This window comes from Abramis brama (assembly GCF_963993115.1).
Source record: "Abramis brama genome assembly, chromosome: 10".
Taxonomy (NCBI): Eukaryota; Metazoa; Chordata; class Actinopteri; order Cypriniformes; family Leuciscidae; genus Abramis; species Abramis brama.
In genome coordinates, this window is record NC_139972.1 from 12,730,388 (window position 1) to 12,745,138 (window position 14,751).

The following is a 14,751-nucleotide window of genomic DNA, read 5'->3' on the forward strand; positions in this document are numbered from 1 at the left end:
CTTGAGGCTAAATGGACTCTTCTGTGCGGCCCCTGAGCTTTCCAAAGTTGAGTATCCCTGCTTTATCTCCACACCATCTCACCTGAAGACTTTTTACCCACCGTGTACCCTCCCTTGCCCATAAGGAATAACAGCTGTTCTTATGGCTTTAATGTGCAGGTGCAGCTTTGTCATGGCCCTGCTCAGGGAGGCATTACCCTCAGTCCCACGATAACGCGTTGTGTATTTGGCCTTTGCTATGTGTGTTGATCACAGTATAATCTATTTATCGCTCACAGCTCTGCGTGAGCGCCCATGCCGCACACTTATCAGATTACCACAGCCCCCTAGTATTGCGATAGCAAACCCTGAGTTGCAAACTCGCCATTTGCAACTTTATGAAACGACGGCGGGGAGATCTGTATCAGCATTTCCCCCGTGGATTGGAAAACTACAATCCACCCCAGCGCCTGATTCACTCCTCATGCAGAAACAATTGGAAACTGCTCAGTCCTGGAAGAAGCTTTGGGGGATTTGCGCCTGTCCGACTGGGACTTGTATCCATATATTTGATTTAGCATACATGAATGTTGCTGCCTAGATCAGCACGGCACTGAATACATCAGGCAAAGCATGGAATGACTCCAAATGAAGGCTGTTACTCCTTATAGCAAGCTAATGTTATCAGGCATCTTCACAGTTCTGCAGACTTGCATGTGCGAGGAGGTTCATAAGTTATTCTGAATAGCTTCAAGTTCCAGTGTGAGTGTCAAAAAATGGTTCATTTCCATATTTTTCTCATTTTCTGCTACCTAGGCCTTTTGGCATTGTTGTAGAAGTTTAGAAGAGAAGAATGGAGGTTGAAGAGCATTCGTGCAGTTGAATACAGTTTAAGATGTAGGATTAATGCTAGCTATCGTTCCGGCCAGAACCGGCAGCATCGTAAGTGTCACATTGTCCTTCCTCTGACAATAACATTAAGGATGCTGTACCACGAATCGGAGCACCTGGCATTTATAAAACTCTCAGGCATGATGATGGTGTTCTTTCGCGCTCTTTAATTTGGCTTCACACGGTTGAGGTGCTTTACCTTGTTCTGTGTGTGCTTCTCATGGTGCCAGAGGACCCCTGCGCTCACATTTTAACAAAGTTTCTATGGCAACGTGGCCATTACTCCAAGTTGTTGAGGATGCTCAGCTGGAGGGGGCTAGTCACAAGTGCCTACACATATCATCCAAACACCAGGATACAGACATACTTTAGAGATGAGTTGATTCCAATTTCTCATCCTGACGGATAATTTATGCTCATAGCCGCATGCCACAGGAAGCTGATTGGGATACCTGATGAGGATTCACTATAGCTTGAGCGTATTGGTATTCATAGAGGTTTTGAACATAGATTGAGTCCCACATGTATGTGCAGCTTTTCAAAAAATTACCAAGGGGGTTTCAAAACATTTGCATAAATTAAGGCGTAAATTACCGCAGGGGTTCACAACCACACTTTTTTATAGGTTCTTAAAGGGATAGTTCACCCAAAAATGAAAATGGAAAAATTAACACAAAAGAAGATATTTTGAAGATTGTTGGTAATTATACAGTTGACTGTAGCCTTAGATTTCCATAGTTGGGAAAAAAAGAATATAGAAGTCAATGGCTACCGTCAACTGTTTGGTTACCAACATTCTTCAAAATATCTTCTTTTGTGTTAATAAATTTCACCAAAATTCTGTGGACAAAATGTGTCAGTTAGAGTAGCAATGAATGAAGCACAACTCACAGAAGTCACTTTCAAACCAAGCAGCTTTCTGTTGGTCAACTTGAACCTGTTATGAAAAATGTGTTGGGGAATCTTTTACCCTCATGCGAAATTGGTAATCGCATGTATTCCTATTGAAAGTTTGACTGTGAAAAATTTGCCGAACAGCACTCTTAAAAGTAGAGCTTCTTTATTGGCATCTATGGAACCTTTCCATTTCACAAAATGTTCTTTTAGTGGAAAAAAGCTTATTTAGATTTTTTAAATGTTCTTCACACTAAAAAAGAGAGGTTATTTTAAGAACTGTTTAAAGGTTCTTCAGGAAACCCAAAAATTGTTCTTCTATGGCAGGGATAGGCAACTCCGGTCCTGGAGGGCCACTGTCCTGCAGAGTTTAGCTCCAACCCTAATTAAACACACCTGAACAAGGCAATCAGTGTTTTCAGGATTACTAGATAGATACAGGCAGGTGAGTTTTCATCAGGGCTGAATCTAAACTCTGCAGGACAGTGGCCCTCCAGGACCGGAGTTGCCTATCCCTGTTCTATGGTATCTCAGCGAAAACCCCCTTTTGGCACCTTTTATTTTTAAGAGTGAGTGGTAACTGTGACCACACCTTAACTAACCACACTATTCGAATATTTAGTCACGTACTGTATCATCTCTGCTGTTATGTTCAACTTGGATTGGTATTTGGTCTTCGTGAACAAAATACTTTCGCTCACAAATCAGAGTGAATCAGTGGTTTTCGAGTGAACAATTCTCCAAGTTCAAACCAAGAACCGTCTATTTAAACGGGCTCAATTTGTAATGATTCAACTGAACAACTCGCTTTAGGGTCACCTTGATTTTGGCAAGTAAGACATGTTTCTGGGTCAACATATTTGGTTGATCCTGGAACAAAATTCCTGTCAGAAGTCCTAACCCTACGAGTAACTTATCCCTTAAATCAGAGGGAAATGATAGGTGAATAACACTGATGTAGAAGCAACTAACCCTGGTTGTAAGCCTAAACCTGACATAAACTGTAAACTTGTCCCTCAAATCTGATTGGTTAATTGGAATGTTGTTCCAGGATCATCAAAGGTGTTGATGGTGAACATGTTGTACTTGGTGAAATATCTTTGAACAACCCCTTTAATGCAAACAGACATTTCCAGCACTCACTCAATGATCCCAATTTTTATGGATCATCACATTGATTTCACCTTTCACATAATGTTTTAATAATCTGTTGAAGTTGAGAACCCTTTTCCTACTAGAAAGAGCAAAAACAAATGTTTTTTTGTTTAAATTCTAGAGCCAAATAGTCTGTGTGCTGCTGTATCATGAGTGTAGTTGTGATCGATGCTCGCTGCACTATCAGGAGGTTTGTTTCACTCTGTATCATGTGAAATCCTAACTCTGTCAACGCAATAATACCGCACTTCCAGGCAGTGCAGAGTTCTCGCCATCTGGGAAGCAACACATCCCAGAAAGTGATGATGTCAGCTGGATTAATTATATTGCCTGGTGCCTGGTGCCTGAGAACCTGGAGCCACAACTCAGGTCTTCCAGAAAGTTTTGTACACACAATCACTGTATAACAGAAACTGCTCCATTCATTACGATAAACTGAATGCAGGTCTTATTAAAAAAGTTTGTGATATTTCAGGAGTAACAATTTAAAACCGTGAGACAGGACAGGGACCCTCTGTTACATATTGTATAAATTTGACTAATATATTTTAAGTCTGTATGATAACATGCATTTATTAGCACATGAATGTATTTACAAATAGTATTTTATGATGTTACATTGGACATCAATTCTTAGTATTTAAATGTATAATTACATTGTAATAGAGTAATATTAAGTAACTACATGTACTTTCTAAATAGGGTTAGGATTAGGGTTTGGTTTAGGGTTAGTTGCATGTAATTATGCATACTTTATAGTTATTATATATATATAGTAACTGCATGTAACAATGGCACTAAAATATATGAACTTTAAGCTTTTGCTGAGGTTAATTTAACATTGTACTTTGGTTAAACGCATAATTGTTACATCAAACAATAGTTGGTGGTCCCATGCAGTAATGTTGAAGAACCCTGCTTTAAAATAATGTTTATTCAGAAGTCATGAGCAAATATGCTTAATATATCGGTAGTTCAAATTAAAATATATGCATCAACTCTTTCCCATCCAGCACTTTTTTTGTTTAAAGTTGCCTGCCACCACCAGCATTTTTTGATCAATTTCACAAAACTTTCGTAACCTCCAGAATATTTTGTATCATAAACATATAATATATCAAAAGAAATGACAGAGCCTTTGCTTGCAAAAACAAAACATTAATTCTAGCTTCATGCATTCTTTTTTTTCAAAAGACTACACTTGAATGTCGGTAAGTTTAATTTAAAATAAAGCAACATTTTTAACAAAAAACTGAGAAAATCACGGGGTTTTTTTTTGGACAAGTAGATTGAGTCCGTCAACACACACAAAGCTGCACAGTCCTGTATCTCTTCATCGGTTCGACATTTTATCCGGTTACGTTAAGCAGTTTTGATTTATATGCTGTTTAATGTTTGATGATCATGTTAGCTTACAGGTGCTTAAGCAATAGGTATGTTTACGGCATGCCATCATAACGAAACGTATAACGAAAATGAAGATGAGTGTGTGTGTATTTGCACAGTTTTTAGTATTCATGTCAGAAATGCATAATAACTGTTTGTGTTTGTGTAGCTGGGAGGTCTTGCGTTTCCTCCTGTCAAACCTGCGCTGGTGGATGGAGGAGTACAGATTCGATGGATTCCGGTTCGATGGAGTCACATCTATGCTCTACCATCATCATGGGATCGGTACGTCCATGGAAAATTAAGCATCTTTACTTATGATTACCATACACAATAACCTTCTCCCCCTGTAAATGTCACAGACTCTTATTGTAGAACAGGTAGAAAAGCCTTTTCTTGGAAGAGCGATCGTTCTAAGGGCATTTTCAATACACAGTGAGCGTGTTACGTAAACTCTCATAAATGAGCGGAATTAAGAAGGAAAAGCATGTGATACGAGTTCTTTCAAGCAAGAAATTAATTACACAAATTGAGTGGCAAAGGTTACCCTGACATTTTTCTCTTTTCTTTTAAATTTTCTACCACTGCTAATGAACATGGGTAGGTTTGCAATCGCTTTGACTAAATCCTACTTGCTTTTAATGAAAGATCACATTAGACATCAGACATTAGACATAGATAAAATAAGTTTTGTGTATTTGCTAGGTAATTATAAAAATGTAACTGTCAATTATGGTATATCTGATTTCAACTTCATGTTCCTTGATGCTCAGGATCAGGATTTTCTGGGGATTATGCTGAATACTTTGGACTTCAAGTAGATGAGGACTCTCTTGTGTATCTCATGTTGGCAAACCATATTTTACACACTCTCAATAAAGACTGCATCACTATTGCAGAGGTAAGCCATATGTTTTCTTCTGAAATACACTGTACATAAAAGCTGAGCATGAAGAGTATTTATGAAATGTCAGCAGTTCTTTAACTGAGTTGCTACTGTTCTTATTCTGATTCTTTGAAATGACAGTAATACTACAGTAAGTTCCCAAAAGCCATGGCTTATACTTAAAGCTGCAAAAATAGGACTTGTCTTTATTTACACTTGCCTTGCAAACAAGCAGAGAGAATCCAAATTGCGTGCAACACTTCATTCACAATAGAGGTGAGTGAAGTTATGAGGTTTGACTGACAGTTTGAGGATCCAATGGAGTTACAAGGTTCAGTCACAAGCTCTTTTTAATACTTTTCATTGGTTAAATATTTGCAAATCCCACAGACAGACATAAATGGTGACCAATAGTAATGATTTATAAAAAATAAAAATAAAAAGACAAAATATGGAGATACAAAGTTTCCACCCGACTGTGACAATATACTAATAAAAAGTAGTAATGAAAAGTGGCCATACCAGAAATATTTATGTAATACACATTACATTTTGGAACATCAACAACTTGTGCTAGTTTAAATATGCAAAAGCACAAATGAGATCTGAAGATTATCAGTGAATAACTATTTAAATTAGTAGAAAGGCATCTCTCTTGCTGTACTGGTTCTAAATATGCGGCGAAATCATCCGAAATGACTACAATACCTTTAGCCATGGCTCGATAACCTTAATCTTGTCAAAAGCGACACTGTATCCCAACTCCACAAAGACAGAATTAACCTTCAGAGCCAACGGGACACAGTGCATTAAATTAGCACTCAGTGGCTCTGTCTAAAGCCATGATTAATGAGACCACTTACTTTTTACTTACTTTGTTCTGTGTTTTGTAATTAGTGGACAGTGCCCACCAGAGATATCATCTAATTCTCTTTTATGAGCTCCATTGATAGAGCTGGACTGTGAATACTACAGTTTGCTTACATTGCAGGAAACAATTAAATAGCATAAAAACAGACTACAAATATAACTAAAACTAGGACCACAGTGCTGAAAGTTACTTTTTGTATTCATCGTTTAATTCCATTTTGCACAGCACTGCAAATTATGTGATACCCTGCAGAAAAGACTAGCATGGCTGGAGACCACTGCTAATCTAGTCAAAAAAATTACTAGCAAAAATGGATGAGTTTTTTGATTTTGTCAGCAATAACACATTTGGCTGGTCATGTGATCCCAACGTGTACGCCCCCGTGAGGCGACCCACTCCATGTATATAAATAAATTAACTTTTATTATGCCAGATATGACTGGAGTCATCATTATATTTTACATTTCAAAACATATTTTTCAAATACATGAATCATTTTTAATGTATACAATTATTTAAGGATTTTTTTTAAGTTCCACTCCATGCATATACATATTTTTTTTTATTAGGCCAGATATGACTGGAGTCATCATTAAATTTTAATTTTATTGTATTAGCCAATTTTTAACGCATAAAATGTTTTTAGGATGTTTTTAAGTTCCATTCCATGTATATAAATAAATTTGATTTCATCATTATATTAATTAGTTGTACTATATTAATCATATTTTTCAAACACATTACTCATTTTGAATGTATAAAATATGAATCATATGTTTCAATACATTATTTATTTTTAATGTATAAAATATTAATTATATTTTGCAATACATTATTATTTGTAAAAAATGTTTTAAGGATGTTTTGACGTTCCACTCAATGTATATAAATAAACTTTTAGTCATCATTATAATTTAATTTTCATTATATTAAAAATATTTTTTTAAATGCTTACTTTGAATACATAATTTTTTTGTTTTTCAAAAGAAAAAAAATTACTATGTGCATATTTTAAATGTCATAATATGGCTCCTAAAGACAAGTGCACAAGTCGTATGAATCACTTTTATGCTACTTTTGCCATTTTAAGCCACATACCCAGTCCACACTTTATTTTTGGCAGAGTTATTCCTTTAACAATATTTCTAACCTCTCCATAATTGTTGTGTTTCTAAGAAATGTATTGTTTTTTTAAGGATGTGTCCGGTATGCCCACCATTTGCCGTCCAGTCAAAGAAGGAGGTCTTGGTTTTGACTATCGCCTGTCCATGGCCATTCCAGACAAATGGATTCAAGTGAGTGTAACATAAATTGATGAATAACATAAAAGAGAATGTGGAATTAGCTCACTTACATTCAACATCATGAACCAAACAACTGTACAGTCCTGCTGTAAGTGTAACCAAAGACTTTATACAAAGGCGGTGCACTTATATTGCTATGAATGGGAGAAAATGCATTGTGCAATATGGCTGAATAAGTCCCGCCTTCTAAATAAAAGAGCCAATCACCAATTGGTAAATTCATTGCATCACTGCAGCTGCCGTTAGAAGCTCTGGTTGCTATACTGCAAATGTGCATTGAATGTTTTTGGCTGGCTGTGTAGTTTTTTGTCATGATTCGAGCATTAAGAAAGTAAATTTATGTGACCGTTGTCATCAGATTTAATTGATGATTTCAAATATGAAATTTAATCATAAGCTTGGTGAGCAGCTTTGGAGAATTTGATGTTTCCTCATTCAAAGAGATAAGAGCTGTACTTGCATGACTGAAACAGCAGCCCAAGGGGCATTTCAAAGATGGCCGCCGAGTGAAATGACTTGCCTTAAAGGAACTTTGGCGTAACTGACAACTTACCTCATTTTACTCATATTTCAATATATTCCCTCCGGGTAGTGCCAGTTTGTTTGTGCCCTATCGTGCTAAATATCTCATTCATCATTCATCACGCACTTGCCCTGCTTGTAATTTGGAAGCAAGACGTGTTTCTATCTTTTTCTCTGGGGAATTAGATGTAAAGATACTGTATCTAGAACCAGCTCCAAATCTAGACTGACAAGCGGTGGATTAGATAAATAGGCCGTATTAAAATTTTTCTTGGCAGATATTTATAATTTGTCATACACTTGGAAACTGGGATGCGTTTTCTACTTGCAGTCATGTTTTTTTTGTCTTTTTTGTGAGTGTGCATAATTAAAAGTGTAATTATGGGCAATTCTTCAATCATTTTTCTTAATTAGGGTTTCTTCTGTGAGTTGATCTAAAGCATTCCTTTGTTCTGTGCTGTTTCTGTGGATATGCATATTAATGAAGGTCTTCTCATTATGGATAAATATATATAGAGAGAGAGAGAGAGAGAGAGATTTTGGGATTCTTTTCTTGGCAATAGCACAAGGCAAAGCACATCTATCAGACTGATCAGAGAGCCACAGTTGATCAAACTATCAGTTTGAACCCTTTATTTCAGCGGTTTGTTATATCTGTTCACTACTCTAAGTCTGACCCATTGGTGGGTTTAGCTAGATATAATAATTGGAAGTTTTTATGAAAATAAATTTTAAATTCTGTATCATCTGAAGTAACTAGAAACCAGTTTGGTTCATTCCATTTGTCTCTGTGTTAAACAGAATATTTGCGAGTCTTCAAAATCATCATGACCACTTGAGGTTCCCAATGTCATATTTTTGGTGTTTTGCTTTAAAAACAATTCGCTTTGGCTCATAATGGTTTGAAAAGATAATAATAAAATAATAGCTTGATCCTTAAATAATTCAACTATTTGTTTACACTGCAAAATCTTAATATCCATTGTAAAACTGAAACCTTAACGGGTTAGTTCACCCAAAAATTAAAATTCTGTCATTAATTACTCAGCCTCATGTCGTTCCAAACCAGTAAGACTTTCGTTCATCGTCGAAAAACAAATAAAGAGCTTTTGATGAAATCTGTGCAACACTTTGACCCTTCAAAAAGAGATTCATAAAGAGATCATAAAACTTATGAATTGAGTGGTTTAGTCCAAATATTCTGAAGAGACTCATTATATTAGCCTGGCTCCGCCCTCCTGCGTACTTCCGCTCAATTTTATTTCCCTTCAGTACTACGTCTGGGATTGTGGTGTATTCTTTGGTTTTCTCCGGCCAAATTTTTGGCGGCCCAATCAGCGAACAGGGAGTGGCTGAGAACGATGACGTTGATGTTGTGCGTTAGTTTGAGTTGTAGGGTTACGTCACGACCAAAGGTTAGCAGTTGGTTATGGCAGATCCAGAGTGACTCTGGGCAGATCCAATAGTTTTAAACTTCAACAGAGTACCCGCCTACAAGGAAGTTAACGCTTGTCAATGGAGAGAGGCCAGACTCTCTGTACAAATGAAATGTACGCGAGTCTGGTAGAACCAGGCTATCATTATATGATGAACAGATTGAATTTAGACTTTTATTCACATTCATCAATTCACACATCAGTTGTGGTAAACGGAAGCTCAAGCATGTTTACTTGACGTGCGAGAACCAATGAGGTTCATTCTCGTGTTACACAGCACGTTTGAGTTTCCTCAAGAACCAATGAGGTTCATTCTCGTGTTACACAGCTCGTTTGAGTTTCCCTAAGAACCAATGAGGTTCATTCTCGTGTTACGCAGCTCGTTTGAGTTTCCCTAAGAACCAATGAGGTTCATTCTCATGTTACGCAGCTCGTTTGAGTTTCCCTAAGAACCAATGAGGTTCATTCTCGTGTTACGCAGCTCGTTTGAGTTTCCCTAAGAACCAATGAGGTTCATTCTCATGTTACGCAGCTCGTTTGAGCTTCCTCAAGAACCAGTGAGGTTCATTCTCGGGTTCCGCAGCACGTTTGAGTTTTCGCAAGAACCAATGAGGTTCATTCTCGTCTTTTTTGTTGCGTGTCATGCAGGTTCGGTTGAGCTTCTGTTTATGTTTGCTGATCAATGTTTATATGTGAATAAAAGCCTAAATTCAATCTCAATCTCTTTATGAACTTTTTGAAGCAAACTGGTAGTTGCGTAGCTGTCAATGGAGGGACAGAAAGCTCTCAAATTTCATCAAAATCTTCATTTGTGTTCAGAAGATGAATGAAAGTCTTACGGTTCTAGAACGACATGAGGGTGAGTAATTGATGACAGAATAAAAAATTTTGTGTGAACTAACCCAATAATTAAATGTACATGAATCAGGAAATTTGAACAAACGGGTCGGTTAAAATAGATATTGAGTTATGAATACAATATGTGACCCTGGTCACAAGTCGCACGGCTATATTTGAGGCAATAGCCAACAATACATTGTATGTGTCAAAATTATCGATTTTTCTTTTATGCCAAAAATCATGTAAAGATCATGTTCCATGAAGATATTTTGTAAATTTCTGACCGTAAAATATATAAAACATATATTTTTGTGAGTGAATGCAGCAAAATCGCGAACATAAATGGACAACTTTAAAGGAGATTTTCTCAATGTTTCGATTTTTTTGCACCCTCAGATTCCAGATTATCAAATTGTTGTATCTCGGCCAAATATTGTCCTATCCTAGCAAACCATACATCAATGGAAAGCTTGTTTATTCAGCTTTCATCTGATGAATACATCTCTTTTTTTTTTTTTAATTGACCCATGTGACTGGTTTTGTTGTCCAGGGTCATATATACTCTTGAGGGGAAAAAAATATTTATTTAACAACATTATATATTTTTTGTGCTTAAAGTTAAACTTTAAAGTTAAAGTTTTCTCTTATATTTTGTGACTTTCCTGTCCGCATTCCTGTTTATCTTGACAGTCTTATACAGTAAAAGCAAAAAAAAATAAAAAAAAATAGGTGTATGTGCCTTGTGCACTGCAGGGGTGACTGTTTGTGCTGAGCGCACAGCCTCCATGGAGAATCGGCATGCATTGCTAAACAAGGCTACCCAGAATACAAGGCTTTTTACCAGACCAGCAGCATCGGGCTGTCTGGACGCTTTTGCCCCAGATGACCCTCTGCGGCTCCGCTCTAGCAGGCTGATTCACTGATGCACTCTCCATGCTCAAAGGTGTCCACTTCACTGACTCAGGATCAGTGTTTAGAATGGCATAAAGACTGCTGCTCTTTAACTTTAGCTTTTTTCATACGACATTGCCCAGCATGCAGTATTTATCTGGGGCTTTTCATCCGACACTGCTATCGATTTCATTCTGCGTTGGGGTACAGATGAGACTGCACTCCGAGGGCGCTCGGATGACTTGGAGTTTGTGTGAAGGAAGAAAAAGAGCGCATGGAGACTTGGAGAGAGTGTGTGACTCATATCTTATGTTCATGTTTTCTTAAAAATGATGTTTTCCTTATGTTTATTACTCTGTACTTTGTGCTGTCTTACATTTTCTGCTCATATTTTACTCTTTTGTACACTTGTGCTGTTTTTCCTCTTCGCTCTTCTTTCCACGTTCTGCGCTTGCTTTACCAAATGTTGCAGTTCGAGTTTCATGTAAATTAGGGGCGGCCTTAAGCGTCACCATTGGTCCACTAGTTCTAGATTGACAGCTCCTCCTCTAGCCAATCAATCGAAGAGGGGAGTTGACGTCACTCCAATGTGACTCATGACTACTGACGCTCACCCATACAAGTAAGGAATAATTGAGGACAGGCCATTGAATTATTAGAAAAATAATGCACACCCGAGGTGGTAATGCGGTCACGACGCGAAGCGGAGTGGCCATTACACCTCGGGTGTGCATTATTTTTCTAATAATTCAACGGCCTGAAGTCAATTATTCCGCTTATACTACAGTTACCACACCTTGAAACATTGTTCAGATTATGTATTTCAAGACGTTTGTAAAGTTTTTGTCATTAAAATGCTCTTGTAGGTAGGACTAATTTCTTACGCATCTAACCCCATGCCTCCGTTGCTAATTCCAAAACGTCATTTTAGAGTTAGTAACGGAGGTTTGAGCCACTGATAGCAGACTAATGCTGGGGACACACGACTAGCTGACACATTCTCTGACTGTTTTCATCGACTGCAGCAGATTTTAAACACCGACTTTGAACACAGAATGAACGAGCTGAACACGCGTTTGAGCATGATCAGTCATAATCAAATTACATTCATTATGCAGTTATTAATGCAGTTATTAGAGAGAGATGTTGCAATAATGAGACAGAAAAGCATGTGCGTCAATATTATTATTTATTTATTAATTCAATTCGTTTTAATTAATTCGTTCATTCTTTTCTTTTTTTTCCATTATTGACATGACAGTAGACTATAGCCAAATAAATGAAACACAAAGCCCTTTTAACAAGTAGGCCTATCAATAATTATTTATTTGTTATATTATCTGCAATAAAAATCCGTGCTGCAGGACTATCCATTTATTTAGCCTATTTTCAGTTTAATTTTCTATTGATTATAGATAGGACTATATACTTTATTTATTAAAATTAAACTGCATGTTTCTATTGATTGTGAAGCTAGACTTTGAAAATTGCAGATCAAGCGCATGGGGCTAAATGCTTTTTCTTGTTATGAATTGTATCCTATTTTCCGTTATTACGGTTAACTATGCGAAGTGATATGGAACTGTAATGCGGTCAAGACCTGCCTGGAACTACTTTAGCCGTGCGTTTCCCTGAAAATAATGCACACCTTAGAACGTTCGTCAACCAATCAGATTCAAGCATTCAATGGACCTGTAGTATAAGGGAAGACAATCGTTTAATTTAAAACTTTACAAGGACTTTCAAATTAAATTCCTCTTTTTTGAGATACATGAGAATTTTAATGTGCACACTGGTAATTGGTGTTAATATTACTTGGCTCATGATGCTAAGGCTGATGCAAGCGATACACCCTGCATTTCTTTGCAAAAATAAGTTTAAAAATGACCATTGTACAGACAAGGTACAAAGTTCCATTACAGACAAGGCCTACAGTGCAAAAAGTACAAGACAAATAAAAGGCATTTGTGGTACAGGTCAGAGTATGTAAAACAAAGAATAACAACAAATAGTAAAATATAAAATGAACATGTAGCCATGTAAAAAAAAAAAATCAGAACAGCGTGTGGGCTGAGTCTCGCGGCAAATGCACAGCACCAGAGAGTAATCTTGACGGCACTCACAAGAAAATGGATAAGTGGGTTACATAATCAGATTCACAAATATTACACCATTTAAACATTATTCAAATGCATAGGCTACTGAGTTACTAAAACTATCTTTGTCAAAGAATACACTTGTTTGTTCACAGTTTGAACGTTCTTGTTTCCATTTGTTTCATTTCAAGATCTGAGGTGAATTATCCATTGTTGCTTTTACAGCTACAAAGCTGGGAGCACTAAATGATATTCAAAGTCACATTACACGCTTTTAACATTAAATAAAGCACATAAACAGTACCTGAGATTTTCATTGCCACTTTGTGTTTATTGTTCCAGCACGACGTCGCAGAAAAATAGAAACATTTTCTAAAATAGAATCATCGCTTGTCGCCGTTGCGGCTGGTTGGGACAAAAACTCTGATTAACATGGAAAAGATACCTTTTATCGCGTGTTGTGGCACGTGTAGTTAGACATGGTGTAAATGTACCATTTCTGCATTGACCGCCAGATTTGACAAAAGATTAATGAAAATGATAGTGTTAGAGGAAATAGTTACAGAAACCAGGTGGATTTGTTCAAAATTCTCGACACTCACAATGCCAGGTCCAGAAGTAAGGGCATTAAAGGTGAATATGATGGATCAACAGACAGGCTCAACTGTGACAGGTTGTCGTTAGGATGACGAATTTAACGATAACAGATCACCAGGTAGACGTATACCAGTGACAGGTCACACATACCGTTTAAAGGGCCCACGTCACTCCTCTGTTCATCTCTCTGCACTGGCTACCACTCGCTGCTCGCATTGACGCTTGCTTACAGATCTATCACAGGCTCAGCTCCCTCCTACTTTCACTCGCTCCTACGAGTCTACATCCCTACCAGAAGCGTATGATCGGTCAACAAGCGACGGCTCATGGTTCCATCACAGAGAGCCACAAAATCACTTTCCAGAACATTCTCATTCACAGTTCCATGCCGGTGGAATGCTCTCCCCACCCTCATCCGGAATGCAGAATCCCTGACAACATTCAAAAGACATCTGAAAACCCATCTCTTCCATGAGCACTTAACATCATAAAAAATAATAAAAAATTCTTTCCTTTTCCTTCAATCCTCCCTTATGCTACTCTGAACAATGCCTGAACTTCGTATTTTGAGCACTTCTTGCGTTGTTTTTGCCTCTTCACAATGACTCGCTTAATTTAGCCCTAAACTGTAAGTCGCTTTGGACAAAAGCGTCTGCTAAATGACTAAATGTAAATGTAAAAAATTATTTATTTATTTATCACAAAATTTCCAATTAACATATGACATATCTAAATGTTTTTGTCAAAAGAAATCTGTAATGAAAAGGTACTGTATACTGCTTCAACTTCAACTTTGATTTCATGTTGACTTTATATCAGTGTTTATATATCAGTATTATATAGCAATTATAAATCAGTGTTTATTTTTTCACAGAGAATTAGGTTCTTAATTGTCATAAAAATAGTGCACCAATGCAAATCATAATGGTTGAAGAAATATGCTGCTTTTTCTTTAAGCATATCTTTTTTTTTTTTTTTGGGGGGGTGAAATATTTATGACAGG

General features: G+C 37.1%; 1 protein-coding gene across 1 annotated transcript in view; it reads left to right on the plus strand.

Annotated features, from left to right (window-relative positions):
* The window catches only part of gbe1b (glucan (1,4-alpha-), branching enzyme 1b), a 134,578-nt gene that overhangs the window by 53,967 nt on the left and 65,860 nt on the right, over window positions 1–14,751 (plus strand). Inside the window, exons 8-10 of the mRNA XM_084126694.1 lie at window positions 4,475–4,590; window positions 5,079–5,206; window positions 7,259–7,357. Coding sequence (XP_083982820.1) covers window positions 4,475–4,590; window positions 5,079–5,206; window positions 7,259–7,357 — 343 coding nt within the window. The remainder of the gene's footprint in view (window positions 1–4,474; window positions 4,591–5,078; window positions 5,207–7,258; window positions 7,358–14,751) is intronic.